Genomic DNA, 23,864 nt, shown 5'->3' with positions numbered 1-23,864 from the left:
CTGCTCTACCCCGGTACTATTGAGATATCCTACCCGAAAACTCCACTCCAGAAATTTAGCTTATCAACGTTACTGAGCCAAAGAAACATTGACCATGCTGATTTGAGAGTGAACCTGCACATGGGATATGCTGAACACTCATATGTTCTTTAGACATAGCTGAGGGTCGAACATTCGGCGATAAACTTGTCGAGGATATACTAGAGCTATTTCTATGCGTGGTCATTTCGAGACAGACAAGTAGCTCTACTCATGAAGACGGACTCAGAATATAAGTGCTGTGAATTATGATGTCTCTCTGGATCTAGGCCCCGACTGCGTTCTATGATGACAAGTCGGCTTCCTCACTGCTAGCTGCAGAACCACCGCCTACTTCGATCAAGAAATAGTCCATACATGCTGCTAGAGAAACAGAAACACTCTAACGCCTGATCCCATTCTCCCTATAAGGCAACCGTAAACAAACCGACGCGGCAGAGCTGGTCTGCGCCCTAACCACAAACCTTATTTACGGTTGTTTGGGCAACGCAGAGAAACAAACCCGCTACGCTGCCCAGCCACCTCTGCCAGCCATCTCGGACCGCGAGTAGGTCTCCTTTCTTCTGTCTGAGATCTATCGAATACTGCTGATTGTGCGCTGGCTTCAAGCAGCTGCATTTTTTGATTGTACCGTGGTTTTTTGTTGCTGGAAGTTGTGTCTGAGCAGCTTTGATCTTCACGAACCACGCATCAACGCAGACGCGTTCGCTCTTCTTGATCCTGATTTACGAGCCTGAGTCTATCGACTACTCTTGATCTATCCCACATTTTCATTCTCAGTCGAACTAGAAGGTCTCTACCCGTCCATCCGGGAAGTAATTACAACATGCCTCCTCGACGAAACCCAACCAGTCCCGCGCGTCCGCGGGCGCGAAAGAGCTCTTCGGGCGCTTCGAAATCCCGCTCTGCAAAGACATTACCGTCTAAAAGACCAAGTACGGCCGGCACACAACGTGAGTTCTCTTCACTTGTTTGAGTCTTTATGACCAGAGGTCTAATGCTCGTGTGACCCGCGTGCTATACTCCTCAGTAAACCTGGAAAGAGCTAGCGACTAACTGAACTCATTACCAGCTGGCGAACCCGTCATCCGGGCAAGAAAAATCCGGTATAAACCCGGTACTGTCGCTTTACGCGAAATCCGAAAATACCAAAAAACGACCGATCTCTTGATGCGCAAACTGCCCTTTGCGCGAGTAGTGCGTGAGGTTGCTCATGATTTCTACTCTGGCGACGAGGGCCTTCGGTTCCAGTCGGTTGCGATTCTCGCGCTTCAGGAAGCGGCGGAGGCGTACTTGGTGCACTTGTTTGAAGATACAAATCTGTGCGCTATACATGCCAAGCGTGTGACTATAATGCAAAAGGACATCCAGCTAGCCAGGAGAATCCGGGGTGCGTGGGGAGGCCTGGGTTGAGTATGTGTCTTTTGAAGTAGCTGTTAGGTCTATTGTCTGTTTTTCTTTTTTCCTTTTCTTATCTCTATTTTTTATCATTTGTGTAATTCTACTGGGTGTTTTCGTTTTCTTCTGTAACAATTAGGGCCTGATATTGGAAGTTCTTTACACGTAATCCTATAATTTATTCGCCAGCAAAGTCCAAGCCATAAATTTGACGGACGCTAAGAGAGAGTCAGAGTAGTCCGGCAGTCCGGAGCTCTTTAGATATCATCTATAGTATTAAACTATCAACTAGCAGAACACAGCAGAGATTTCCTAAATTTGGATCGCCGAGGGGATAGATTAATTACTGCCCGTAGCCCTACTATCTAAAGATCTCTCAAAAAAGCCACTAGTATTGAAGTTGTCACTACATATTCCAGATTTTATCACCATATGTTTCTTAAGGCTCTGCTCTGGAAAGCAGCCTGCCTTCTGCTCAACACAAATCAACACAAATAATCACTTAAAATCCCGATTTCAAATCTCTCGACTAAGAAAAAACACGACAGCCAACTCATTCACGATCGTAGAACCCTGCAGATTCATTACACATCATAGACGCAGACCTAAGCCACCGAGATTGATCGTCTAGGTCGTCTCTTATCGATGCTGTAGCCAAAATGAAGTTTCTTGGCCACATCAGAGTCGGAAAGTACGGCAGCAGAGCCGGCGCTTGCGGCCGCGTTGGCAACACTATCAGTTCCAGAGCCAACGGCAACGACGTTAGACGCAGTGGCGTTGTACTTTGTCTGCGCGATGCTGGCTTGGTTGTTGTCGAGATCGTAGACGATGTAGGCTGCGCGAAGGAAGGTGTCGCCGAGGATAGATACTCCGAGACCGGAGCTGTCGACGATCGTCAAGAGACACACTTGCTGGCCATTGGTGTATGTCACTGGCTCATTCTTGGCGTTGGTGCCGGGCAAAAACAACTGCTTGACGGGAACCTTGATCGTGATACCGGCAAACTCAAAGTCGTAGGTAGCATCAGAGTTGACCACCTCCGGGCAAGGAATGATGTAGTAGCCAACCTGGTCGTTCCAAGTTGCGCCGACGGCGTTGGCAAAGTCAGCCTGCACCGAGCTGGGGAGATAGACAAAAGACGTGCCAGAGTCAAGAAGAACAGAGAGTCCCAGGCTGGAGCTGTATTCAGTCGTCGAGCCACTAGCGTCGGTATACGCAGAGCCCTCGAGAGTGACGAAAAACTCAGACGGCGTGGATTCACCCTCATCCGCGATAAAGGGTAGAGTCACCAAACTACCAGAGTATTTCTCCGTATCTATCCCTCCAAACAAAACGCTTCCAGTCTTGGCATTCTGATCGTTAAGCCAGAGGGAGTACACGCGGGACTCGATAAACCCCTGGGACACAAGAAGATCAGGAAGGTTCTGATAGCGGCGCGAAGCTCCAGCTGTGAAAATCACAGCTTCGTTAGTATCATAACCGATGCCCATGATACCTTGCGTAGCATTCGCGTCAGTGGCAATTCCAACCGTAAGATTTGCGACTGTCTTTCCGCCGATGGTAAAGGACTCCGACGCATAGTTTCCCTTGGCGTAGGAGTAGTCACCATATCTGATTGAGAAATCAGTCGAGAGCAAGCTGTAGGTCGACGAGGAGTCTGGATCATAGATTCCAGACTCTGCACAAGGATCAGAGCTCTCCTGACAGATCTTGTTCTCCGCAGACTGGAACCAGACGTCCGAGGATCCGGTATCGATCTGCAAGCGCAAGTCTTGACCGGGCGTACCGACGGTGACGTTGGTGTAGTAGAGATAGTACTCGTTATCAAGATCCTGGCTGACGGTGTTGTTCACGGCGCGCTTGAGAAGTTTCTTCTCGCGCAGACGATCGAGAGTCGGGTTTCTTTGAGAAGAAGAGCGGTCGCGCCAGAAGTCGAGCTGGAGAGTTCCCGACACAGCAGCGAGGCCCGAGCCCGAGAGAGAGAGAGCGGTGAGAAGCAGAGCAAATTTCATGATTGCAAGATGTTGAGCAGGAGATGGTATGTTGAACAGCAGCTCTGGGGATTCTGTGGCAGCTTATAAGATGGTCAATTGCTGGTCAATTGCCGTGGCATCCGAGCGGGGTAGTCGTGTATCACCATTGTCAGTCTCGACTTGTCACAGATTCTGATACTTGACAGGTTGGTGATAATATGAGGTGAGAAGGAATACGACAGATTGCGAGTTTGGGAATGCAAAGAGTACAGGTTTGGGTGAGAAAATACGCCGAGTAACTCTTCGAGTCAAGCTTTAATATATATGATCACAGCTGGCACAGAAAATAGACAAGGAGGATGAAGGAATTGTAATTGATTGAGCAATAATGAATGATCTAGAACTGATATCATTCTAGTTGATTTGATATAGTGAAAAATTTGCTTGGAGCACTAGCAGTACCAGAGAGAAAGAAAAGAAGGATAGACGAGGGACGTGATATCATATGTGAACCGATGAACGAGACGCGATTGAGAACACGGCTGGACTAAGCTTTTGTTTATGAAAAGCTCTTGAGATTAAGACGTCGATCAGCCGTATCACAGCCGTACGGAGCTCCGAAAAGTTTGCTGTTCGTAGCAGATGTAGGCAGTAAGCTTTGAGGAGTTGAGATGATGATTCAAAACAGAGGAGTGATAATGTATGGTATATGTAACAAGCTGAGAAGAATGAACAGAGGTATATTGACACTGGAATGAGAACAAGCACACATAAGCACAAGCACAGAGAACAGAATGAAACCGATATTGGCTTTGGAGAAGAAGCCGCGATATTTGACACGGCTTTGACGTCGACGACCGATGACTGGTGCAAGTTAACCGACACCCTACAAAAAGCGAGCTGGATATGGCTTTAGGGTTAATAGTGTAATATATGACTAATACACATCACGTGCTCTGAAGAATAGCACTGGGAGATTGATGTTCGTATTCGGAAGGGCTCGCATTGATTGATGGTAAGGTAAGTGTCCCTTTTCGATAGGAAGTGAATACTCTTCTTATTAGATTGAAGAAAGGTCGCAGTATTCTTCCTATTCAACTCATTCAAGCACCTGCTGTCAGCATACAAACGACCTCGGACTCGGACTCGGGTTCTCGGGTCGTCGACCAATCCCTACAGAGCTATTACTACTCTTTACTTCATACAAAACCAGTAAATAACCACTTTTTGAGCACAATTGCATGTTGCGTGACTATACTCAACCTCCCCAACCTTCCTCCAACCCGCACCAGCCAAAGCTCAGAACCCACCGCTGCTGCGTCCGGAACCCGAGATCATACGAGGCCGAAGATATGGCCTGGGTGGCGTGGATTAGGGTTCAGATTGCGGCTCGGATACGGATTGCGCGCAGGTCAAAATACTTGTTTCTCTGCTCTTTTCCTCTCGTCGTCCTTCTCTGTGAATAACCGCAAATATAACATTTATAATACCTCGTTGAAGCTGCAATGTCATTCTCTTTCTGGGCTGTCGCGACATTGGTCTTCGGCGTCGTCGCCGTCGTCGTCAACGCGCTCAAGCAGGTGCTCTTCAAGGACCCCAACCGCCCTCCTGTCGTCTTTCACTGGATTCCCGTCTTTGGCTCCGCCGCCTCCTACGGCATGGACCCCTACAAGTTCTTCGAGGACAATCGCAAGAAGTTCGGCGACGTCTTCACCTTCGTCATGCTCGGCCGCCACATCACCGTCGCGCTCGGTCCCCGTGGAAACGACTTTGTCCTGAACGCGAAGCACTCTGATGTCTCGGCTGAGGAGGCCTACGCGCACCTCACCACCCCCGTCTTTGGAAAGGGCGTCATCTACGACTGTCCTAACGCGCGTCTGATGGAGCAGAAGAAGTTTGCAAAGTCCGCGCTCACCACCGGCGCGTTCCGTTCCTACGTGCCTCTTATCGTCAACGAGGTCCGCCAGTACTGGCTCAAGTCGCCCCAGTTCTTTGGCGGCGACAGCAACCGTGCTTCAAACAAGACCCACCTCATGACTGCCATGCCCGAGATGACTATCTTCACTGCCTCCCGCACTCTGCAGGGCCGTGAGGTGCGCGCAAAGTTCGACGAGTCCTTCGCTGACCTCTACCACGACCTCGACCGTGGCTTCACCCCCATTCACTTTGTCTTTCCCAACATTCCTATCCCCGCCACTTTCAACCGCGACAAGGCCCAGCGCAAGATCTCAGATACTTATATGGAGGTCATTCGCGAGCGTCGTCGCACCGGTGACCTTTCCGAGCAGGACGTTCTCAACACGTTCCTGCGCGACGCAGTCTACAAGGACGGCGTTCGTATGAGCGACCGCGAGATTGCAAACATGATGATTGGTATTCTTATGGGTGGCCAGCATACCTCGGCTGCTACTTCTACCTGGGCGTTGATGCACCTTGGTGCCGACAAGGCTCTTCGCGACGCGCTTTACCAGGAGCAGGTCGAGGTCTGCGGTCCCGAGCTCCGCGAGCTTACGTACGATGACCTCCAGAACATGCCTTTGCTCAACAACACTATCCGCGAGACTCTCCGCATGCACCCCCCTCTCCACTCTCTCATGAGATTTGTTCGTCACGACCTGACTATCGAAGGCACCCGCTACGTTGTCCCGCGCGGACACTACGTCCTCGCTGCTCCCGGTGTTCCTATGATTGACTCGCAGTACTTCAAGGAGCCGCTCAAGTTCCAGCCCGAGCGTTGGCTCGAGCAGAAGAACATCATTGATCTTGCTGCGCAGGATCAGGATTACACGGTTGTCTCGAAGGGCGCAAAGTCGCCTTACCTGCCTTTCGGAGCCGGAAGACATCGCTGCATTGGCGAGCAGTTTGCTTATGTTCAGTTGGGAACTATCTTGGCTATGTTTGTCCGCGAGTTTGAGTGGTCATTGCCTAACGGACGCGCTGTTCCCACGCCTGATTATTCGGTATGCCCTCTATATTTTAGATATCATGATAGTCTGAATGATATACTAACTGCTGTTTTTCCTTCTTTTTAGAGCATGGTGACACTTCCTGCCGAGCCCTCGGACATTGTATGGACCAGAAGACGAGTCGGCGAGAAGAAGTACTAAGTGAAATATTTAGAGTGTATCTATAGATCAAGTAAAACGATGACTACAAAACTGAGAACAAGCGACGGCGTTTTCTTCTATATCTAATTTTGATTGTATTTTTAACAGAGTCGAATGTATTTGCGTTGTTGAGTAGCTTAACATTCACACTAAACCCTTAAAGTTGTAAGCGAACGTCGTCGAGTTTTCTCTCGTGGTTCAACAGCCCTTTGATACATCGTGTCGGCAGTCTGTTTGCAAGGATATATAGATATTAGTATCTGGCAGTGTTTGAGATACAGCTTGCTTGTGTGCGTTTGTCTGTTTTGTTGATACAACTGTTTTATATCGCAAAGAGCTCTCTCTACCGTCGACAGTCAACAAAAAAGTCTCCTTGATCCAGCCAAGCTCAGGAACACTCCACCACACACCACCAAAACAATGTCACAAGAAGCTTCATCAGTAAGTGCCCAGGCGCTTCCGATACCAGGAACAATAAGGCGAGCAGGCGTCAGCAGTCGAACAAACAAACCGGTCCCACCACCGCCCGCTCCACCACCAGGAAGACGTGCAATCGGCAGCAGCAGTAACGCTATCGCGATCGACTCGGGACTGGCTGCATATGGAAATCCTTCACAGACGTTGTATATAAATAACCTGAACGACAAGATTCAGAAAGATGGTGAGTGCTGTGGTTAGCTCAGAGTTCAGACGGTTGAAGGGCGAGGTTGCGCAGACGTTTGAAAGACGAGGTTGCTAACTTGAGCATTAGAACTGAAATTGTGTCTGTACACGCTGTTTGCGACGTACGGCACAATTCTCGACGTCGTTGCAGTCAAAACACCGAAAATGCGCGGACAGGCTCACGTAGTGTTTGCAAGTGTACCAAGTGCCACGGCAGCGCTGCGAAGCTTACAGGGATTCTCGTTTTTGGGCAAAGAGATGGTATGTTGTTTAGTACCGACTCGATCGGAAGGAGGAGATGTGTTGCTGACTTGATTGACTATTTTAGCACATTGCGTTTGCCAAGTCAAAATCTAATGTAGTTGCACGGAACGATGGCACGTTCAACTCTTCACAGGCGCTGTTACAGCAAACAACCGCAGCAGCAGCAGCAGCTGTTGATGAGGATGTACCTATGTACGCTGCACCGGCTGACGACGACGACGAAGATAAGGAAGAAGAAGAGGTGAAGCAGGGGACCAAGAGAAGCCGGGAAAACGATAGCGACGAGGAATAGAGTGAATGTATTTATACGGAGATGTACGATAGAGCACAGAAAATGTTTAGCAATCTATAAGGAAGCAGCTTCAATGATGACTACAGCAATCCTACACCAAGCACACTGCCAATGATTCCAAACCACACGACGAGATACTCATCGATAGGTATAGGACGGTCCTGGTTGATTGTCTGCATCACCTCCCCGGTTCGACACGGGTGAACGTAAAACCCGATCAGGTTGGTGATGGGGTTCTCAGCCTGAGATACTGCGCTCATGCCATAGATACCGCTATGCTCAAGTATTGGCTGCGCAGAGTGCGGGATCGTGTACTTGTAAAGCTCGTCGACGAGGGTGATTGCTCGGGTCGAGGAGGTGAGGCCGTCGGTGAGGGTCGAGACGAAATACAGCGTCGGCAGCGCGTAGACGGGAGAGAGCACTATATGGGCCTGCGTGCGAACAGTGAAGTGATCTGTATCGCGAAGGACAGTAAACTCGACAGCATCGGGGCATTCCTGGTAGAGTATTTAGGTGAGATCAAGCCGATAAGACGGAGGTTGATATCAAAGCATACATTGGGGCCCGATAGACGACAAGCCAGCCCTGCACGCTGCAGACGCGGAATCAAGGCCGACGCAGCACGCGCAAACTCATGAGAATCAAGGAACGGGAACGAGCAGGAATAGTCATTGCTCATAAGTAGATTGTTGACAATAAAGCAGAGATTCGCTGTTATTGCAAGAAGCGGATCAGAGCAGCGGGCAAAAGTCAAAGGCGCGGCTCAGCCAAAGCAAAGAACGTTCTTCGCTCACCCACCGCAGTGCTCGTCATCATCTGCTCTCTTCCTCAACTCCGTCTTCAATCCATTATTCTCAGCTATTCTTTCTAGCAGTCGAAGCAATGGTATGTTTTGTTGAATTACGCAGTATTTGATTCAATTCACTACAAGAAAAACGGATAAACGGACCCCGCTAACTCTCAATCTCTCCAGTTTCGCAACTCATACGACAACGATTCCATCACATACTCTCCAACCGGCCGATTATTTCAAGTCAGTTCCTTCGCATTGAATACATTATCGTCAACCACACGGAGACCATCGTGCCCTGGATCGAACTCGGTGAGGAGGTCGGGTGATGGATGGTGCTTTGCGTCACGATCAGCACATCGACCCCTCGTCTGATTCAACCCGGACTCTAGTCAGGTCGTCCAATTATCTGCATCAGTCGCTAACATCACTTTTGTTAATCATCTGAAGGTGGAATATGCTTTGGAGGCAATCAAACAAGGAAGTGCTTCCGTCGGTCTGGTTAGCAAGACACACGCCGTGCTTGTCGCCTTGAAGGTGTGTATCCTATCTCTCCGCAGGCTATAGTCGATCGATCGCAGGCAGTAGCTGACTCTTCCTGAACAACTATAGCGAAATGCCGAAGAGCTGGGATCATACCAAAAGAAGATCATCCGCATCGACAATCATCTTGGTATCGCCCTCGCCGGTCTTGCTCCCGACGCCCGCGTACTTAGGTATGTTTTGAGACATAAGCGACGACCTCGAATCAGTGCTAACCTCATGGTCTAGCAACTTTATGAGACAACAAGCTATGAGCTCAAAGATGATCTACAACCGACCTATCCCCGTCTCACGGGTGGCTAGCGAAATCGGCGACAAGGCTCAGAAAAATACCCAGGTCTACGGAAAGCGTCCCTACGGCGTTGGACTTTTAGTGGCTGGCTACGACGTACGTTCTTCACTCAATCTCTTCAAACCTCAATCTGTTCTAATGTAATCTTACAGGAGACTGGTCCGCATCTGTTTGAGTTCCTCCCGTCCGGTACCGTTCTTGAGTACTTTGGTGCCGCAATCGGCGCCCGCTCGCAGTCCGCTCGCACATATCTCGAGCGCAGCTTCGAGTCCTTTGCCGATTGCTCAGCAGAAGAATTAGTCCTCCACGGCCTTCGTGCGCTGCGCGACACTCTTGCGCAAGACAAAGAGCTCACTATCCAAAACACCAGTATAGGAGTCGTTGGACTCGACAGTCCCTTCAAGCTGTACGATAACGAGGAGGTGGGTGAGTGGTTGGAGAAGCTGGGAGATGTCGGCAGCTCAAGAGGTCGACGACAGGCAGAGGAAGCTGCTGCTGAAGCTGCTGCTGCGTCTGCTGCTGCCGAGGCCGCTGATACTGACGCTCCCACTACCGATGCTCCGGCAGCGGATGATGAAGCTGCTGCTGATTTACCAGCCGAGCCGATTGAAACCGACGATTAAATATGGTTTTTTAATCTAATTTGTTTGTCTGTGTATCGACTTAGATGTGCTATTATCAATAATTTTACATTACTATTTACCAAAACATGTTCTATTTACCTTCCCCTCGATACTCACTGCTAGATCATCTGATGACCTTCATAATATGCTTACCCCGGTTTGCATCATTACCATAAAAGTCATCAGCCATGAACTTCGCATACTCCGGAGTCCTTCTCTCCGGCCTAACCCCCAATTGATCCAATCCCCTAGCCGCATACTCAGGCAAGAACGGCTGCAGCAGAATCGAAGAAATCCGGCCGACCTCGCCCAGCACGAAAATCGTCTGGTATAATAATCTCTTACTCTTAGCTTTCCACGGCTCCGCCAGATCAACGTACCGGTTGGCGGCACCTAAAACCGCCCAGATATCTCTCAACGCACTCGGAGTATCGTGATTGTAATGCATGTGTACGATGAGTTTTTCATAGAGTTCGTTAAGGGAAGTGATCAAGTCGGCCTCCAGTCCTCCGATATATTTGGTTTGCTCGAAGGCTTGGAACGTAGCGAAATCGCCGCCTGTTTGCTCCATAATCTGTGAAACTGCAATTTCGAGAGAGAATGTCTTGGACGTCACTCGGCTGATCAAATTTCCATATTTGCCCACCAAATCAGTGCGTCGTCTCTCGAGAGCGGCCTCGGTCGAGAACGAGCAGTCACGATCGACGATGGCGTGCGAGAGAAGGTAATACCGAGCAGCGTCGGTGTCCAAGAGATTGAGAATGTAGAAAGGATCGACGACGTTGCCGTCAGACTTTGACATCTTTGCACCGTTCATCTGCCAGTGTCCGTGCACGAGGATCCGCTTTGGAATCTGATACCCAGCGGCGAGAAGGAACGCGGGCCAGTACATGGCATGGAAACGGATAATGTCTTTACCAATCACATGCGTATTGGCAGGCCACAACGGGCACTCCTCTGAAGTACTGTAACCGGTCGCGGTCAGGTAATTGACAAGCGCATCAAGCCAGACATAGATTGTCTGAGAGTCATCTCCAGGAACCCGGATACCCCAAGTATACCGCGACGAAGGACGAGAGATACTGAGGTCGCCCGTACTATCAGCGACTTCGGCCTTCACTTCCTTAAACCGTTGTCTCGGCACGACAAATTTTGGGCGAGACTCGTAGATTCCGAGCAGCCTCTGTTTCATCTTTGACATTGCGAAGAAATAGTTTTCTTCAGAGGTCCACTCGACCGTCTTTCCTGTCTCGATCGCAACCCGCTTGGGAAGGCCTGTCGAGTGGTCGACACGCTCTTCCGTGAGATTTTCGGGGTAAAACGTCTCGTCGGACACGCAGTACCATCCCTTGTGCTCTCCTTTGTAGATGTACCCTCTTTCCACCAACCTATTCCAAAACTTGTGCACAGACGCGATATGATCAGGATCCGTAGTTCTGATGAACCGATCGTTTGAGATATTCGCGGCGCTCGCAAGGTTCTTAAACGTCACCGAGACTTCGTCGCAAAACTCCTTGGGGTCTTGCCCTTTCTCTTGGGCTACTTGCTGGACTTTCATTCCGTGCTCGTCCGTGCCAGTGAGCATGTATGTCTCGCGGCCGCGGAATTGCTGCCATCGCTTGAACGTGTCCGCAAGAACCATCGAATACAGATGTCCGACATGAGGTGCTAATGTATAGTGTGAGTGAGAATAAACTGTGTGATGGCAGGAACAGACATACAAGCATTGACGTAGAAGATGGGTGTGGTGATGTAGTAAGGCTTGAATTTCGACGATTGAAAGCGCACACATCTGACAGCAGACAAACCACCGGCAGGTACTCGAACCCGGGCGTGAATACCAGGCGCAGAACGCAATTGCAGCATCATTGTGTATTTATCACCGAGTGCTGGTTGAGAGAGAGGAAGAAGCAGCGTTGAAGTAGAATTTTTGTGAATTGAAGTCGAGTTTCCGGTGCGGCTCCGAGATGAGCTTAACAATTTCAGATATTTCTCACAACTATCATCGCTTTTATAAACAGAACAATGCAGACATGTACCATATCCGCTTTCTCAAAGTCCCGTACATAGTCCCACCTCCTTCAAATACACAGCAGTCATCCTCCAAGACCCCGAAAGCAAATGCAGGAGAAATCACAGTCTCTACAAAGATAACTCTGACGACAGAGCTCGGCGAGAACTTCTTCTACGGCTCTGTTCCTGTCCGCGCTGAGATCGCATATCGACAAAATGCAAATAGCAGTGTGAAAAAACGGAAAAGAGCGGGATCGTCAAAAGACAAAGCAAGCAGCATCTTGCTCGGAGAGACCACAGCTTTGTGGAAAAATGGCATGCGAGCGCTGCAGCTCGACATTTCGATTCCTCGAAAAGTAGTCGAGGAGCTCGCCGCGGACAACGTACAGATCTTTGAGAGGGTGTTTATAAACGCTACAGATGCTGCTGATGAATGTCCGTTGTTTTTCGAGAGTGACGATGTGCCGCTACCACCGACTTTCTTCGAGATCGAGAGCATGCCTTTTAGATTTGGCCAGAACGATGCTGGATCTACGCCGAAGCAAAAGCCAGCAGTTACTATTTCCTACAAGAACGACGATTCGCTTTACGTCAAGAGACATGTCGAGATGGGGCAGAGTGGTACACTGACACTAGCAGAAGAGATCGGAGATAGCATGGCTAAACATTTATGGTGTGTATCTACTCTCAGGTCCTCCGACTTTGCATCTGAGCTAACCTCAATTTCAACCCAAGGGACTCGGGCATATTTCTCTGCAGCTATCTACGAGCATCCAAAGCAAACCAGGAAGAGTTTATCTCACAACTGATCACAGACACCGATCGAAAACAGCAGATACTTGAGATTGGGTGTGGATGCGGTACTGTTGGCATCGCGCTCAGCAAACTGGTCAAAAACAGTCGCGTGCTCCTCACAGATCTGGACTCTGCGAAGGAGGTAGCAGAGCGAAATATTGTCTTGAACCAGGACAGATCGTTGACACCGGTGGAATTTCTGCCGTTTGATTGGGATACGTCGCAGAACGACGAGCAACAGAATGCCGCCGTGCTCGATACGCAGTGGGATATCGTGGTCGCCTGCGACTGCACGTATAACCCGGACAGCTTTACATCTCTGACGGATGTCTTGAAGAGACTGATTGGTGCAGATACTAAACTACTGCTTGTGCACAAAGAGCGGCACGGGAGCGAGAACACAGTGTTTGAGATGCTGGAGCAGAAGAACGTACTGAAGCTGCAGTGGCGCCAACTACTCGAGCCCACTGCGGTCAAATCCCGGGTCGACATACTTGTACATCAGAGTTAATGCAGAATACATGAAGTATTCAACGATTGTAGAAATGCAGGTAAATACACGGATTCGATGAGGGTAACTTCAGGGTTCGGGCTCACGAGAAGGAAAATTTCCAGCAAATCAGTTCCAGGGGCCGGTTGTAGTTAGGAAGCCGGCCACCCTCCTCTCCAGCCATTAACCCGCCGTCGTCGAATGATCCCGCGGTTCCGACTGAGAAAGGTCTAGACGAAGAAGAAGAAGAAACTACGAAATGACCGTCGCGACGACGCTGGACGGAGACGATAGCAGCAGTGCGCTGCTCGAGGATCTGTCGAATAACCAGGTCTTTATCGACCAGCTTAACGCCGCCTCCGTGCAGCTCGCCAGCCAGCAGCTGTATGACGAGCCATCTGGCAATGCTGTAAGTATATTCATGCAGTAGAACACGTTGTGCTTGTTATCTCTTCTAACAAAATATACAGAGTGGTGAGGCCGACGGCGAAGCCAGTTTAGCAGTCGGTAAATATCTACACTTCCTCATCCCGTCAAGCCCATCGACTAATAGAATCCACTCTAGCCCGCGAGGCCTCTGCAATCCCCAACGACCTGGGCGAGTTCGTCAACTCCCATGAAGACTACATCGGCAAAATCACCGCTATCCAGCAAAAGTATTCCGAACTCTTCCAGGAAATGAAGCGGCACGAGCGTGAGCATATGAAGGCCAAGAAGCGCGCCGAGGCGCTCCAGAAAGAACGAGATCTTTACAAGCATGAGGCGAAGAAGGCTTCTGCTGTTCAAGAAACTCTCGAGAGTCTTTGTCGTCAATTACAGAAGGAAAGCGAGCGTATCGAGGTGGGTTTTTTCTTCTCACATCCCACAGACGGCACTTTACTAAGATTCATCGAATATAGGAGGAGGGTCAGAATATGCTGCGAATGGAGGTTCAACATCGCGAGAACCTTTACGCCAAATTCGAAGAGAAGGTTCGTGAGATCGAGTCACAGATGGAACGTCAGTTTTACTACAAATTCAAAGAAGAGGTTGATCAAGACCAGGCCTTGAAAGAGCGTCTGAAGACTTTTTTCGAACAGTACGAGCTTCGGGATGCACAATTCCAGAAACTACTTCGCTCGAAAGAACTCGAGATCCAAGTCCATATGGGCCGTTATGAGCAGATGAAGAAACTCGTGGTGAGCGAGGCCGCGCAGTCAAAGCTACTTCTCCAACAGGTTTCTACATTCACCCAAACCGAGACCGAACTGAGATCTCAACTGAATGTCTATGTCGAGAAATTCAAGCAGGTCGAAGAGACTCTAAACAATTCGAACGAATTATTCCTGACGTTTAGAAAAGAGATGGAGCAGATGACCAAGAAAACAAAGAAACTAGAGAAGGAAAACAAGCAGCTCACCAAGCGTGCCGAAACGATGAACAAGAATGTCTTGGAAATGGCCGAAGAACGCACAAAGCAGCAGAAAGAGGCCGAGAAAAACAAGAAACGCTTGACCCAGCTAGAGAATCTCTGTCGAGCTCTGCAGGCCGAGCGCATCGAACTCGAAAACAAGATTGCCGAAATGGAAGGCGAGCTTCAAGAGTCTTGCGAAGAAGACGACGAGGTCGACTACGAAATTGAAGAGTACGAGGACGACGAGCTCGAGGCTGACGAACTTGACGATGAAGACGACGATGGCGAGTACAGCAACGACGAGTTCAATGAAGAAGACGAGACGGGCGATGGCTACACTACTGCGGACACAGCACACGGGGTTGTTGACTACTCGCGCCACTACCGTTTGGAAAAGGAATCGCTTGAGAGCGCACTTCGCCTATTCGCATCCATGCACGCCGATTGCGGCGACGGCTGTCCGATCCACAACGCCTCGGCTCCAGCTCGCGAGCAACTCCTCCGAATCTTGGAAGAGCACCGTCGAGAGATGAGGATCGACAGCGCCGAGTTCAAGAAGCTGCAGCAGACTCGCGCCAGTGATTAGCCATAGCCGTCTTCTCTCCTGAATTTTCGTTAGTATTGCTACTCTTTTGCGTTTGTTTTCTAATCACGTCTGGGCATGTGTATATATGATTATCCTATAAACCAAATAGATGATTATTCCAAACAGAGTTGATAAGATACTTGTAATTATGTAGAAGGGTTAGGGGAAAGTCAAACGCGTTCTTGACGCGTGCCCAAACGCGTCTGTCTGTGCTGGGGCTCAAACCTTTTCATCTGCTTCCCACCGCACCTTTTCTTCTCCCACTCGTTACTCCCTCTCTCGACCTCTATCGTTCAGTCTTCCAGCTTCTACTTTACCTTGTTTTTATATATTACTACGTCCAAACACCACAATGGTTCGTCTTCTGCCCTGGGCAAAATCCGATGCGCAACCCAACGCAAGCGTCCTCGGGAAACGCGCCCGAAGCGAACTGAACATGTCGTCCCCCCAACGCGCCTACAAGACACGCGCCCAGCTTGCTTCTACCAAAGTCAGCAGTAGTAGCGGTGACAGCAGCGCCAGTTCAGACATGAAGGAAGCAGATATTGCGGTTAGGAAGATACCGGTGTCGAAGGAGAAGAAGGAGAATATCCCGTGCATCCCTGGATCTGTGACGCCGCCGAGAACACCACGAAAGCTCAAGCGCACGGCAGCAGAGATGTCTTGCAGTCCTCAGTCTCCAGACAGATCGAAGCCAGAGCTCTTACGGCAGCAGCAGCAAATCGCTCTTCCGACTCCCCCCTTGACCCCCTCGACTCCTTCAACCCCGTCACTATACAGCACCGCCAAATCCGTCTTCCAGCGCGGTGCACGCTCGACCGCGCCACTCATCTGTCGTGATACAGAACGCGAGGCGATAACCTCGTTTTTGACAACCCACATCGACAACGCGACAGCGGCAAGTCTGTACATAAGCGGGCCTCCCGGGACCGGGAAATCAGCACTGACAGCCGAAGTCATCCACAGCACGTGCGACGGCGATAAGAGCGTGAAGGTCGCAAACATCAACTGTGTCACGATTACAAAACCTGCGCTTGTGTTTGCAAAGATTTACGAGGAGATCACGGGGAGTTCCATTGCGGAAGGAGAATATGGACGTGCGGCCGACCGATTGGAAGAGTACTTTACTCGACGGAAGGCTTCCAGAGGCCAATACAGATCAATGTCAGTACTACTTTACTAGTCTTTATTTTTCGCAAGCTAACGACGAGAACTTTCAGAATAATCACGCTTGACGAAATGGATTACCTGATCACCAAAGACCAAGATGTTCTATACCAGATTTTCGAATGGACCCGTCTACCAAAATCAAACCTCATCCTAATCGGCATCGCCAACGCTCTCAACCTCACATCCCGCTTCCTTCCCAAGCTCAAGGCTCGCAACTTTTCCCCCGAGCTGCTCCGGTTTACGCCCTACACTGCCGACCAAATCGCACAGGTGATCAAATCAAGAATGGAAAACTATCTGGCAACGGTCGAGGATCAGTCTGTTCGATCCATGTCGGAAGGTTTAATCCATCCAGCTGCGATCCAGCTCTGTGCGCGGAAAACTGCCGCAAATACAGGTGACCTTCGCAAGGCGTTCGACATCTGCCGCCGTGGTCTCGATCTTGCAGAAGATGAAGCGCGCAGGAAATACTGCGGCGCGGAAGCTCAAACCGCAGAGGGATACTTCTCCTCCACCCCTACTCGGAAGTCTGTCGCGCCAATTATCATCCCCACTGGCTCTCCAGCACCCAAAGTGACAATCGCACACATTGCAAAGATCTGCTCGACTGCGTTTGGCGGATCCTCGGTCCAGCGCATTCAATCACTGAACCTCCAGCAGAAAGCTATCCTCTGCGCACTAGTAGTGGGAGAAAAACGCAAGAGCACAAGTTTAACTGTTCGCGAGCTTTTTGAGAAATACGGCGCTCTATGTGCGAAGGACAAACTTCTAGATAGTCTGAAAATCAGCGAGTTCAGAGAAGTCGTGAGTGCGCTGGAAGCCTGTGGAGCCGTCTCGCTTTCATCTACAGGATCTGGCCAGAAAGGTGGAGGAAAGCGAGCCAGAGGCAGCAGCGATAGTAGTGACGGACAGCGGATCTCGGCTTCGGTGCAGGAGATTGATTTATTGAGAGCGGTTGAGGATGTAGGAATGCTGAAGAGGTTTTTTAGCGCGGAGTATGATGTGTAATAGAAAGATGTATTTATAGAATATACAAAAAATAGAGTCATAAAGAAACTATCAGAATTTAGAAGTATTTTACAAATAAAAACAATAAGCAAGAAAACTAACCACTCAACTCACAAACCGTTTCGCAGTTCTGAGAGAGCGAATCAAAATCACACTACTTTTACTTAGAATTTCTCCGCAGGAATTTCCGCAGTAGCAAGATCCTCCAAAGCAGACTTGATGATCTGAACACCATTCTCGAGATCCTGCTCCGAGATCACCAAAGGCGGGGCAAGACGGATGATGTTCTCGTGCGTCGGCTTCGTCAGCAGTCCCCTCTCCTTCAACAGCAGACACAGATCCCAAGCCGATCTGCCGTTGGTCTTTGAGTTGTCAATCACGATAGCTGTCAGCAGACCTTTACCGCGAACCTCCTTGATTGCACCTCCTTCCAATGCTTTGAGGCCGTTCTGGAACTTTTCGCCCAGGACTGCTGCTCGCTCAACTAAGTTCTCCTCGACAACCACCTGCAGAGCTGCAATCGATACAGCACAAGCAAGCGGGTTGCCGCCAAAAGTTGAGCCGTGAGTACCAGGCGCAATCGTGAGCATGATCTCTTTGCTGGACAAGACTGCACTGACTGGCAGGACACCTCCCGACAATGCTTTTCCAAGCAGGACAACATCAGGCTTGATTCCATGATGCTCAGAGCACAGCATTTTTCCAGTTCGAGCAATACCGGTCTGGACCTCGTCGCAGATCAAGAGCACGTTGTACTTCTTGCAAAGCTCTGAAACTCGCGGGAAGTAGTCGTCGGGCGGAACCACAACTCCGGCTTCACCCTGGATAGGCTCGACCAAGAACGCGGCAACCTTATCGCCAGCCACTTCAAGCGCTTCTTCGAGATCCTCAATCACGCCGAACCGAATGGCTTTGCTGGTCCCAGGGATCGTTGGACCGACGTTCTGGAGGTACGGTCCATAATCTGTGCGCGCCTCGGGGTCGGTAGACATGGAGATCACACCGAGAGTGCGACCGTGGAAGTTGTCAGCAGCACAAAGAATGATTGCTTCAGACTCTGGGATCTTCTTTTTCAGATAACCCCATTTGCGAGCCAGCTTCAAGCCGGTCTCGACGGCCTCAGCGCCGGTGTTCATGGGCAGCACCATCTCGTATCCAAAGTACTGATTTATATATGTTAGCATTACGTTCGACTGGGTCCAAGTAAATAATGATCAACCAACCTCGGTGATGTAACGAGCGAATTTGGGAAACACGTCGTTTGAAAAGGCGCGGCTACTAAGGGTGACCTTCTGCGCCTGCTCGGTCAGAGCACCAATGATCTTGGGATGGCAATGTCCTTGGTTAACGGCGGAGTAGGCAGATAAGAAGTCGAGGTAATGTTTGCCCTATGTTTAATGTAAGAATACAGCTGTAGGCATGGGCAAGAGAAAGAGAAGTACCTCAGGATCCCAGACGTGGGCTCCTCGGGCGCGCGCAAACACGACGGGCAGTGGATGGTAGTTGTGAGCAGAGTACTGCTGCTCGTAGGCCAAAGCCTGGTCTGTCGACAAGACGGAAGACGCCGGATCGTAAGACGGAGCCATTGCAAGAAGAGGTAAAGAATGAAGAACAAGCAGAGAAGAAGAAAATATACAAAAACGCCGAAGGAAAGCGAGCCGAGAGGAGGAGCGGCGGCAGATCACAGGTGGTCAATTCGAGAGCGATTGGGCCATTGTCCGGTTTAAGGTTTGTAAATTGATGTAAATCCGGTTCGGTTATGCGGTTATGCAGGAGTCGGATTAAGGTTTGAACGCCACTTGACCACTGCTCTCCTCGAGCTCAGTAAAACAAGACAGAATAAGCACAAACAATGCTGCAATCACTCAAAAACACCAAAACAGACGCCTGATTTTACAAAAAGATGCTCCAAAAACAATATCACTTGATCCAACAACATCACTTGCCAGCAGTTTCTTCCTCCTTCGTAGAAGATACCTTCGTAGAAGGTAATACAATCTCCTCATCAGACTCGACCCGTCCCAACTCGGGATCCTCCCCCATCGCCTTTGCCTCTTTTCGAATCTTGCGCTCCTCTAAACCCGCTATTATTCCACCTACAATCGAAGATCCAAATCCGAGACCCATGGTCATACCCGTCAACCATGCCGGTCTGTTGTGTCGATTGTATGCCCACATTCTGCGTAAAGTACTGTTAGCATGTTGATAGTCCCTCACTTCATACCAAAGCACAAAGATAAAACTAACCCGGCAGCCATAACGACTTGGAATATAGAATTCAGCTCATATAGGTACAGAACCGCAGCCAACTGGGCCCAATTTCTCCCCGGAACGTACCAGATATACCGTTTCATAAGTTGACGATCTGTTGCTTCGGTGCCCTTAATCTGTCCTTTGATAAGAAAGTACAAATGCTTCGTGCGTTGGGGCATCAGACCAAAGCCAGTAACACAGAACAAGGCATTTAGAACCTGCGAATCGATCTCAATCCACCGCTTGCCAGGCGTGTCGTTACTTGTCGGGCTATCATGCCGATTCATAGCCGGGGCCGCTCCAATCAAGATTAAAAAGAGCATTCCTCCAAACGCAATCACAAGGCATAGGTAGACAGTGATGAAAAACCCTTTGACTGTGGTGACAAATCCCCACGCATGCTTGAGATAAGTGGCCACAAGAATCTTGGTATGTCGCGGCCTGACTTTGATTTCAGACGCCGATGCTGTACTTAAAACCAGAGAGACGTCGCCAACCGTGCTTTTTCGAAGAATGACCTCTGTAGGAGAAGGAGCGACCGCAACAGACGCAAACGCAGCCGCCATCACTCCAGGATGTGGAACAACCTCTGTTATCCCACCAATAACAGCAGCACCAGCCTGGCTCACCGTCGGCCTTCGCTTCCGTCGTGTCCCGTCCGCGGCAAAAGATCCTATCCGCTTGAATGCCGACGGTATCGGTGGCTCTGAGTTTGTGCGAATATACTGGGGCGGTGTTGACTGACTTCTGTTTCGTCCTCGCGTAGCTGAAAATGGCGATGGCTTCGGCATCGTAAGCGGAGAAACTGGTTCGGACTCTTCTGCTTCCTCCACAAAGGAGTGTCTCATGCTGTTTTCCGACATGATCTTGAGTGAGCCACTTTGTTGCTTTGCAGGTTTCATCAATGACAAGTGTCGAGACCCATAAAACTTCTCTCGAGCACTGCTATCGTCGACCGGTGCTTTCCCATGCGCTGTTCCACTACTTGAATCCTCTGGAATACTTTGCATAACCTGTTTTTCTTCCACAAAAGTCTCCTTCTCCAACGACGAAGCAACTGACGGGATGGGTTCAAGCGAGTGGCCCATAGTCGAAAATTCACTCTCCAGCACCGCATCTGAGAACCGCACGCTCCGGTCAGACCCCACCGACGTCTTCCTCGTCGTCTTCTGAGAACTGCTCGACGCAGCCTCTTTATCGCCCGGCGGCGAGCTGGCTGAATCCATGGGCTGCGAGTGAGTATCGAACAAAGAATCAGCGTCGGCAATTTTAAGTTGCTGGTTTATCTCCGCTTAGCTCTCGCTTTCAACACATTGTTGGCTCCACGTGATTGGCTTAGTCATACACGCGACCCTACGCGTGAGCCCAGCCCTGCCTGCTTCGCGTCCGACCTTCTCCTTTCTGCTCCAATCTTATACAAACGCGTTCTCTCATACATCTGGCGTTTTGAATATACTATAAGAACTATTTGTTATCTCTGACGAGCTCTTTTCTGCTTTCACGCGCTATTATTCTGCCACTGCACACAATGACGATTGACTGTGAGTTAAATGCAACTATCTCGACTTAATGGCTTTATCTAATTCTATAACTATTTCAGCATTTGATACAACTTTTACCGCACAAACGAGAAATGAAACAGTGCTAAAGACCGAGTTCTGCGGCTTGTGAGGCACACATCACAGTCCGGATCGCTTTATATATAAGCCGGACGGGACGCGTGTGCCAGCATGTCGGAGGCTTGCGGACCCTTCAGACAGCTGGAGTGAGTTTTATAGCTACATGTACGACTTTTATAATAAGGTATGTATCTATATTTTTATCTGTTTATTTACGCGCTGACCGAGAAATCAGGAGCGCGTGGAACCGATAGAAAGTCTCGACAAAACCTTTTTCTTTAGGGATTTGCCAGTTGATTTTAGTACCATTCCGGGGCCAGACAGCGACAGCGAGGAGGAGTGGGGGAGTGAGATGGAGTGGGAGAGTGAGATGGAGGAGGAGGAGGAGGAGGAAGAAGAAGAGGAGCTGATTGACCGACTGAATTTAATGCTGGTGGAGCAATGCTTGATACCATTTGGCTACCGAACCAGGTATGACCCAACCGCAAAAAGCCGGAAGAATCCAGTTCACGCGGCAGTTGATCTGCTTATGAAATATCTTCTGCATATAAGTCACTACCGGTTTGTGTATGACCGAACAGACGAAGACTGCTGTACTACCACTGTGTACTACCACTGCTGGCAGGATGAGTCTAAAGTCAGGCATACGCATGTTCCGATTATCCGCGATGAGCAATGGGATGAAGAAAAGTTACCACTGCACCAGTGCGAAAGCATTCTCGCTTTTCAAGTGGATTTGCAGCGGCGGACAGCCCGCTTGACGTTGAGACACCGATCCCATGAGGCATATGTCAGGCAGAACCGAGGTGATGAAGGAGAGGAGAGAGATGGTTTAGTCCTGGCTGAGATATTCCTAAAGGTGGCCGTGATTTTACTAGAACAGGAAGATAAGGGGAATATCAATTTCTTAAGAGCTGCGGAACGTCCCATTAAACGTCTTCACCGGCATCTCTTTGGTTTAGCGAAGGCCACTTCAGGATTAGATGCCCAGACGCACAATGATGATGGGACAGAAGACAGCGATGATGGTGCAAATCGTGGAGTTGCGTGGGCCGATCTTTAGTTGTGTTCAATTATATCTAGCATCATTTTCCATTCTGTTGTCTCTATATCTGTTTATCTTTAGTTGTCTTGGTCAGTGTTGTTCGCCTAGAAGATTTCTTGTTCATAAATATATTCGGTGTAGGGTTTCAAATCTACCGCACGTGACATGACATCAGGCACGTCACGTGGTTCTCCACGAAAATAAAACGGATCCTGCAGCGTATTTTAGTCCGTTGACTAGTATCCTGAACGAAAAAAAATGCTGAGAGCTGCTAATCTTCGTCCTTCTGCCCGTAGAGTCGGGTTGACTGCTGTTAGAGGAATGAAAACTTTGAAGATTGGACTTATTCCGGGAGACGGTATCGGAAAGGAGGTCATTCCGGTATGCGATGAGTATTGTCTAATTTTTTTTCTGGGGCAGTTACTGACTCTATAACTGCAATTATAGGCCGGAAGACAAGTCTTGGAGGCTCTTCCTGAGTCCGACGGTCTCGAGTTCACCTTTGTCGACCTAATTGCCGGCTTTGAGAGCTTCAAGGCCACCGGAGTGGCTCTTCCTGACGAGACGGTCTCGATCTTGAAGAATGAGTGCGACGGTGCACTTTTCGGAGCCGTCAGCTCTCCCACGACCCGCGTCGCAGGCTACTCTTCGCCTATTGTGGCTCTTCGCAAGAAAATGGGACTCTACGCTAACGTCCGCCCGGTGAAGTCTGTTGGAGACGATAGACCGGTCGACATGGTTATTGTTCGCGAAAACACTGAGGATCTGTACGTCAAGGAGGAGACCATCAGAACTCTGGAGGACGGAACCAAGGTGGCCGAGGCTATCAAGCGCATCTCCGAGACGGCTTCGTACAACATTGGAAAGCTGGCGTTTGAGATTGCTTTGCAGCGCGGCGCGGCCCGTGCTGGCGTGCCTTCTCTGCACCCGAACGGCCCGATTGTTACGATCACTCACAAGTCTAATGTGCTGAGCACTACCGACGGTCTTTTCCGGGAGACCGTTCGCAAGGTGTACGAGGAAAACAAGGAGAAGTACGCCAGCGTTGCGGTGCAGGAGCAGATTGTTGACTCGATGGTCTACAGAATGTTCCGCGAGCCCGAGATCTTTGACGTCGTTGTCGCTCCCAACCTCTACGGTGACATTCTTAGCGACGGTGCCGCGGCGCTTGTTGGATCGTTGGGAGTTATTCCCTCGGCCAACGTCGGTGACAGCTTTGTTATTGGCGAGCCCTGCCACGGCAGTGCGCCCGATATCGAGGGCAAGAACATTGCGAACCCGATTGCGACTATCAGATCTACTGCTCTGATGCTTGAGTTTATGGGATATGCTGCGCCTGCGGCGAGAATCCACAAGGCGGTTGATGAGCATATGGTTGAGAAGAAGTTTGCGACCCCTGATTTGGGCGGAAAGTCGACCACGTCCGAGGTCACGAACGACATCATCAAGAGATTGTAAGATATATGTCTATAGAGACTAGTCTATGCTGACTTATGCTTCATTTTTGA

At 49.7% G+C, this 23,864-nt stretch overlaps 14 protein-coding genes across 14 annotated transcripts; 9 read left to right on the top strand and 5 right to left on the bottom strand.

The window, feature by feature from the left end:
• Positions 1–761: 761 nt before the first annotated feature.
• BZA70DRAFT_137154 (putative centromere protein Cse4) lies at positions 762–1,756 on the top strand. The gene is made up of 2 exons (XM_064909607.1): positions 762–992; positions 1,112–1,756. The coding sequence occupies exons 1-2, from the start codon at positions 866–868 to the stop codon at positions 1,450–1,452; spliced, it is 468 nt and encodes a 155-aa protein (XP_064768692.1). The 5' UTR covers positions 762–865; the 3' UTR covers positions 1,453–1,756.
• A 1-nt stretch (position 1,757) lies between these two features.
• BZA70DRAFT_137155 (aspartic peptidase domain-containing protein) lies at positions 1,758–3,680 on the bottom strand. The gene has a single exon (XM_064909608.1). The coding sequence runs from the start codon at positions 3,447–3,449 to the stop codon at positions 2,043–2,045; it is 1,407 nt and encodes a 468-aa protein (XP_064768691.1). The 5' UTR covers positions 3,450–3,680; the 3' UTR covers positions 1,758–2,042.
• Positions 3,681–4,597: 917 nt separating this feature from the next.
• BZA70DRAFT_276738 (cytochrome P-450 lanosterol 14-alpha-demethylase) lies at positions 4,598–6,726 on the top strand. The gene is made up of 2 exons (XM_064912343.1): positions 4,598–6,370; positions 6,443–6,726. The coding sequence occupies exons 1-2, from the start codon at positions 4,916–4,918 to the stop codon at positions 6,515–6,517; spliced, it is 1,530 nt and encodes a 509-aa protein (XP_064768690.1). The 5' UTR covers positions 4,598–4,915; the 3' UTR covers positions 6,518–6,726.
• Position 6,727: 1 nt separating this feature from the next.
• BZA70DRAFT_137032 (uncharacterized protein) lies at positions 6,728–7,874 on the top strand. The gene is made up of 3 exons (XM_064909606.1): positions 6,728–7,178; positions 7,269–7,441; positions 7,509–7,874. The coding sequence occupies exons 1-3, from the start codon at positions 6,938–6,940 to the stop codon at positions 7,734–7,736; spliced, it is 642 nt and encodes a 213-aa protein (XP_064768689.1). The 5' UTR covers positions 6,728–6,937; the 3' UTR covers positions 7,737–7,874.
• On the bottom strand, positions 7,817–8,415 carry BZA70DRAFT_288845 (uncharacterized protein; the record flags this gene model as incomplete). Its single annotated transcript, XM_064914071.1, has 2 exons — positions 7,817–8,233; positions 8,293–8,415. 2 exons carry the CDS (start codon positions 8,413–8,415, stop codon positions 7,817–7,819), a joined length of 540 nt encoding a protein of 179 aa, XP_064768688.1.
• A 57-nt stretch (positions 8,416–8,472) lies between these two features.
• Positions 8,473–10,071, top strand: BZA70DRAFT_276732 (nucleophile aminohydrolase). Its single transcript, XM_064912342.1, has 6 exons — positions 8,473–8,621; positions 8,710–8,769; positions 8,977–9,063; positions 9,139–9,242; positions 9,298–9,457; positions 9,514–10,071. Exons 1-6 carry the CDS (start codon positions 8,619–8,621, stop codon positions 9,982–9,984), a joined length of 885 nt encoding a protein of 294 aa, XP_064768687.1. The 5' UTR covers positions 8,473–8,618; the 3' UTR covers positions 9,985–10,071.
• On the bottom strand, positions 10,072–11,918 carry BZA70DRAFT_276729 (tRNA synthetases class I (M)-domain-containing protein). Its single transcript, XM_064912341.1, has 2 exons — positions 11,706–11,918; positions 10,072–11,652 (listed from the first exon to the last, which is right to left on the bottom strand). Exons 1-2 carry the CDS (start codon positions 11,851–11,853, stop codon positions 10,109–10,111), a joined length of 1,692 nt encoding a protein of 563 aa, XP_064768686.1. The 5' UTR covers positions 11,854–11,918; the 3' UTR covers positions 10,072–10,108.
• Positions 11,919–12,017: 99 nt separating this feature from the next.
• Positions 12,018–13,384, top strand: BZA70DRAFT_304093 (putative methyltransferase-domain-containing protein; the record flags this gene model as incomplete). The annotated part of the gene is made up of 2 exons (XM_064914765.1): positions 12,018–12,670; positions 12,733–13,384. 2 exons carry the CDS (start codon positions 12,018–12,020, stop codon positions 13,301–13,303), a joined length of 1,224 nt encoding a protein of 407 aa, XP_064768685.1. The 3' UTR covers positions 13,304–13,384.
• Positions 13,385–13,447: 63 nt separating this feature from the next.
• On the top strand, positions 13,448–15,388 carry BZA70DRAFT_294743 (myosin-like coiled-coil protein-domain-containing protein). Its single transcript, XM_064914464.1, has 4 exons — positions 13,448–13,691; positions 13,753–13,789; positions 13,848–14,122; positions 14,182–15,388. The coding sequence occupies exons 1-4, from the start codon at positions 13,542–13,544 to the stop codon at positions 15,259–15,261; spliced, it is 1,542 nt and encodes a 513-aa protein (XP_064768684.1). The 5' UTR covers positions 13,448–13,541; the 3' UTR covers positions 15,262–15,388.
• Positions 15,389–15,401: 13 nt separating this feature from the next.
• Positions 15,402–17,439, top strand: BZA70DRAFT_256379 (P-loop containing nucleoside triphosphate hydrolase protein; the record flags this gene model as incomplete). Its single annotated transcript, XM_064910804.1, has 2 exons — positions 15,402–16,425; positions 16,482–17,439. Exons 1-2 carry the CDS (start codon positions 15,614–15,616, stop codon positions 17,437–17,439), a joined length of 1,770 nt encoding a protein of 589 aa, XP_064768683.1. The 5' UTR covers positions 15,402–15,613.
• An 82-nt stretch (positions 17,440–17,521) lies between these two features.
• Positions 17,522–19,321, bottom strand: BZA70DRAFT_136886 (Car2 ornithine aminotransferase). The gene is made up of 3 exons (XM_064909602.1): positions 18,882–19,321; positions 18,663–18,827; positions 17,522–18,602 (listed from the first exon to the last, which is right to left on the bottom strand). Exons 1-3 carry the CDS (start codon positions 19,023–19,025, stop codon positions 17,604–17,606), a joined length of 1,308 nt encoding a protein of 435 aa, XP_064768682.1. The 5' UTR covers positions 19,026–19,321; the 3' UTR covers positions 17,522–17,603.
• BZA70DRAFT_137014 (uncharacterized protein) lies at positions 19,202–21,242 on the bottom strand. The gene is made up of 3 exons (XM_064909605.1): positions 20,795–21,242; positions 19,687–20,732; positions 19,202–19,618 (listed from the first exon to the last, which is right to left on the bottom strand). Exons 1-3 carry the CDS (start codon positions 20,807–20,809, stop codon positions 19,378–19,380), a joined length of 1,302 nt encoding a protein of 433 aa, XP_064768681.1. The 5' UTR covers positions 20,810–21,242; the 3' UTR covers positions 19,202–19,377.
• On the top strand, positions 21,168–22,511 carry BZA70DRAFT_136914 (uncharacterized protein). The gene is made up of 3 exons (XM_064909604.1): positions 21,168–21,233; positions 21,293–21,495; positions 21,547–22,511. The coding sequence occupies exons 2-3, from the start codon at positions 21,475–21,477 to the stop codon at positions 22,372–22,374; spliced, it is 849 nt and encodes a 282-aa protein (XP_064768680.1). The 5' UTR covers positions 21,168–21,233; positions 21,293–21,474; the 3' UTR covers positions 22,375–22,511.
• Position 22,512: 1 nt separating this feature from the next.
• Positions 22,513–23,858, top strand: BZA70DRAFT_136894 (homoisocitrate dehydrogenase mitochondrial precursor). The gene is made up of 2 exons (XM_064909603.1): positions 22,513–22,737; positions 22,804–23,858. The coding sequence occupies exons 1-2, from the start codon at positions 22,615–22,617 to the stop codon at positions 23,812–23,814; spliced, it is 1,134 nt and encodes a 377-aa protein (XP_064768679.1). The 5' UTR covers positions 22,513–22,614; the 3' UTR covers positions 23,815–23,858.
• Positions 23,859–23,864: the final 6 nt, after the last annotated feature.

The sequence above is a fragment of the Myxozyma melibiosi genome, assembly GCF_037950935.1.
Source record: "Myxozyma melibiosi strain Phaff 52-87 chromosome Unknown BZA70scaffold_4, whole genome shotgun sequence".
Lineage (NCBI taxonomy): Eukaryota > Fungi > Ascomycota > Lipomycetes > Lipomycetales > Lipomycetaceae > Myxozyma > Myxozyma melibiosi.
This window is presented reverse-complemented; position numbering and strand designations above follow the sequence as displayed.

Coding starts and splice junctions, on each gene's coding strand:
- BZA70DRAFT_137154 (XM_064909607.1), top strand. CDS start 866: ATGCCTCCTCGACGAAACCCAACCAGTCCCGCGCGTCCGCGGGCGCGA. Junction 993..1,111: donor AAGTACGGCCGGCACACAAC/GTGAGTTCTCTT, acceptor ACTCATTACCAG/CTGGCGAACCCGTCATCCGG.
- BZA70DRAFT_137155 (XM_064909608.1), bottom strand. CDS start 3,449: ATGAAATTTGCTCTGCTTCTCACCGCTCTCTCTCTCTCGGGCTCGGGC.
- BZA70DRAFT_276738 (XM_064912343.1), top strand. CDS start 4,916: ATGTCATTCTCTTTCTGGGCTGTCGCGACATTGGTCTTCGGCGTCGTC. Junction 6,371..6,442: donor TTCCCACGCCTGATTATTCG/GTATGCCCTCTA, acceptor CCTTCTTTTTAG/AGCATGGTGACACTTCCTGC.
- BZA70DRAFT_137032 (XM_064909606.1), top strand. CDS start 6,938: ATGTCACAAGAAGCTTCATCAGTAAGTGCCCAGGCGCTTCCGATACCA. Junction 7,179..7,268: donor CGACAAGATTCAGAAAGATG/GTGAGTGCTGTG, acceptor CTTGAGCATTAG/AACTGAAATTGTGTCTGTAC. Junction 7,442..7,508: donor CGTTTTTGGGCAAAGAGATG/GTATGTTGTTTA, acceptor TGACTATTTTAG/CACATTGCGTTTGCCAAGTC.
- BZA70DRAFT_276732 (XM_064912342.1), top strand. Junction 8,770..8,976: donor CAACCGGCCGATTATTTCAA/GTCAGTTCCTTC, acceptor AATCATCTGAAG/GTGGAATATGCTTTGGAGGC. Junction 9,243..9,297: donor CCCGACGCCCGCGTACTTAG/GTATGTTTTGAG, acceptor CTCATGGTCTAG/CAACTTTATGAGACAACAAG.
- BZA70DRAFT_276729 (XM_064912341.1), bottom strand. CDS start 11,853: ATGATGCTGCAATTGCGTTCTGCGCCTGGTATTCACGCCCGGGTTCGA. Junction 11,653..11,705: donor CATCTTCTACGTCAATGCTT/GTATGTCTGTTC, acceptor ACTATACATTAG/CACCTCATGTCGGACATCTG.
- BZA70DRAFT_294743 (XM_064914464.1), top strand. CDS start 13,542: ATGACCGTCGCGACGACGCTGGACGGAGACGATAGCAGCAGTGCGCTG. Junction 13,790..13,847: donor CGAAGCCAGTTTAGCAGTCG/GTAAATATCTAC, acceptor AATCCACTCTAG/CCCGCGAGGCCTCTGCAATC. Junction 14,123..14,181: donor AGGAAAGCGAGCGTATCGAG/GTGGGTTTTTTC, acceptor CATCGAATATAG/GAGGAGGGTCAGAATATGCT.
- BZA70DRAFT_136886 (XM_064909602.1), bottom strand. CDS start 19,025: ATGGCTCCGTCTTACGATCCGGCGTCTTCCGTCTTGTCGACAGACCAG. Junction 18,828..18,881: donor CCCACGTCTGGGATCCTGAG/GTACTTCTCTTT, acceptor CATTAAACATAG/GGCAAACATTACCTCGACTT. Junction 18,603..18,662: donor TCGCTCGTTACATCACCGAG/GTTGGTTGATCA, acceptor TATATAAATCAG/TACTTTGGATACGAGATGGT.
- BZA70DRAFT_137014 (XM_064909605.1), bottom strand. Junction 19,619..19,686: donor CAAGTCGTTATGGCTGCCGG/GTTAGTTTTATC, acceptor TACTTTACGCAG/AATGTGGGCATACAATCGAC.
- BZA70DRAFT_136914 (XM_064909604.1), top strand. CDS start 21,475: ATGTACGACTTTTATAATAAG. Junction 21,496..21,546: donor TGTACGACTTTTATAATAAG/GTATGTATCTAT, acceptor CCGAGAAATCAG/GAGCGCGTGGAACCGATAGA.
- BZA70DRAFT_136894 (XM_064909603.1), top strand. CDS start 22,615: ATGCTGAGAGCTGCTAATCTTCGTCCTTCTGCCCGTAGAGTCGGGTTG. Junction 22,738..22,803: donor TCGGAAAGGAGGTCATTCCG/GTATGCGATGAG, acceptor CTGCAATTATAG/GCCGGAAGACAAGTCTTGGA.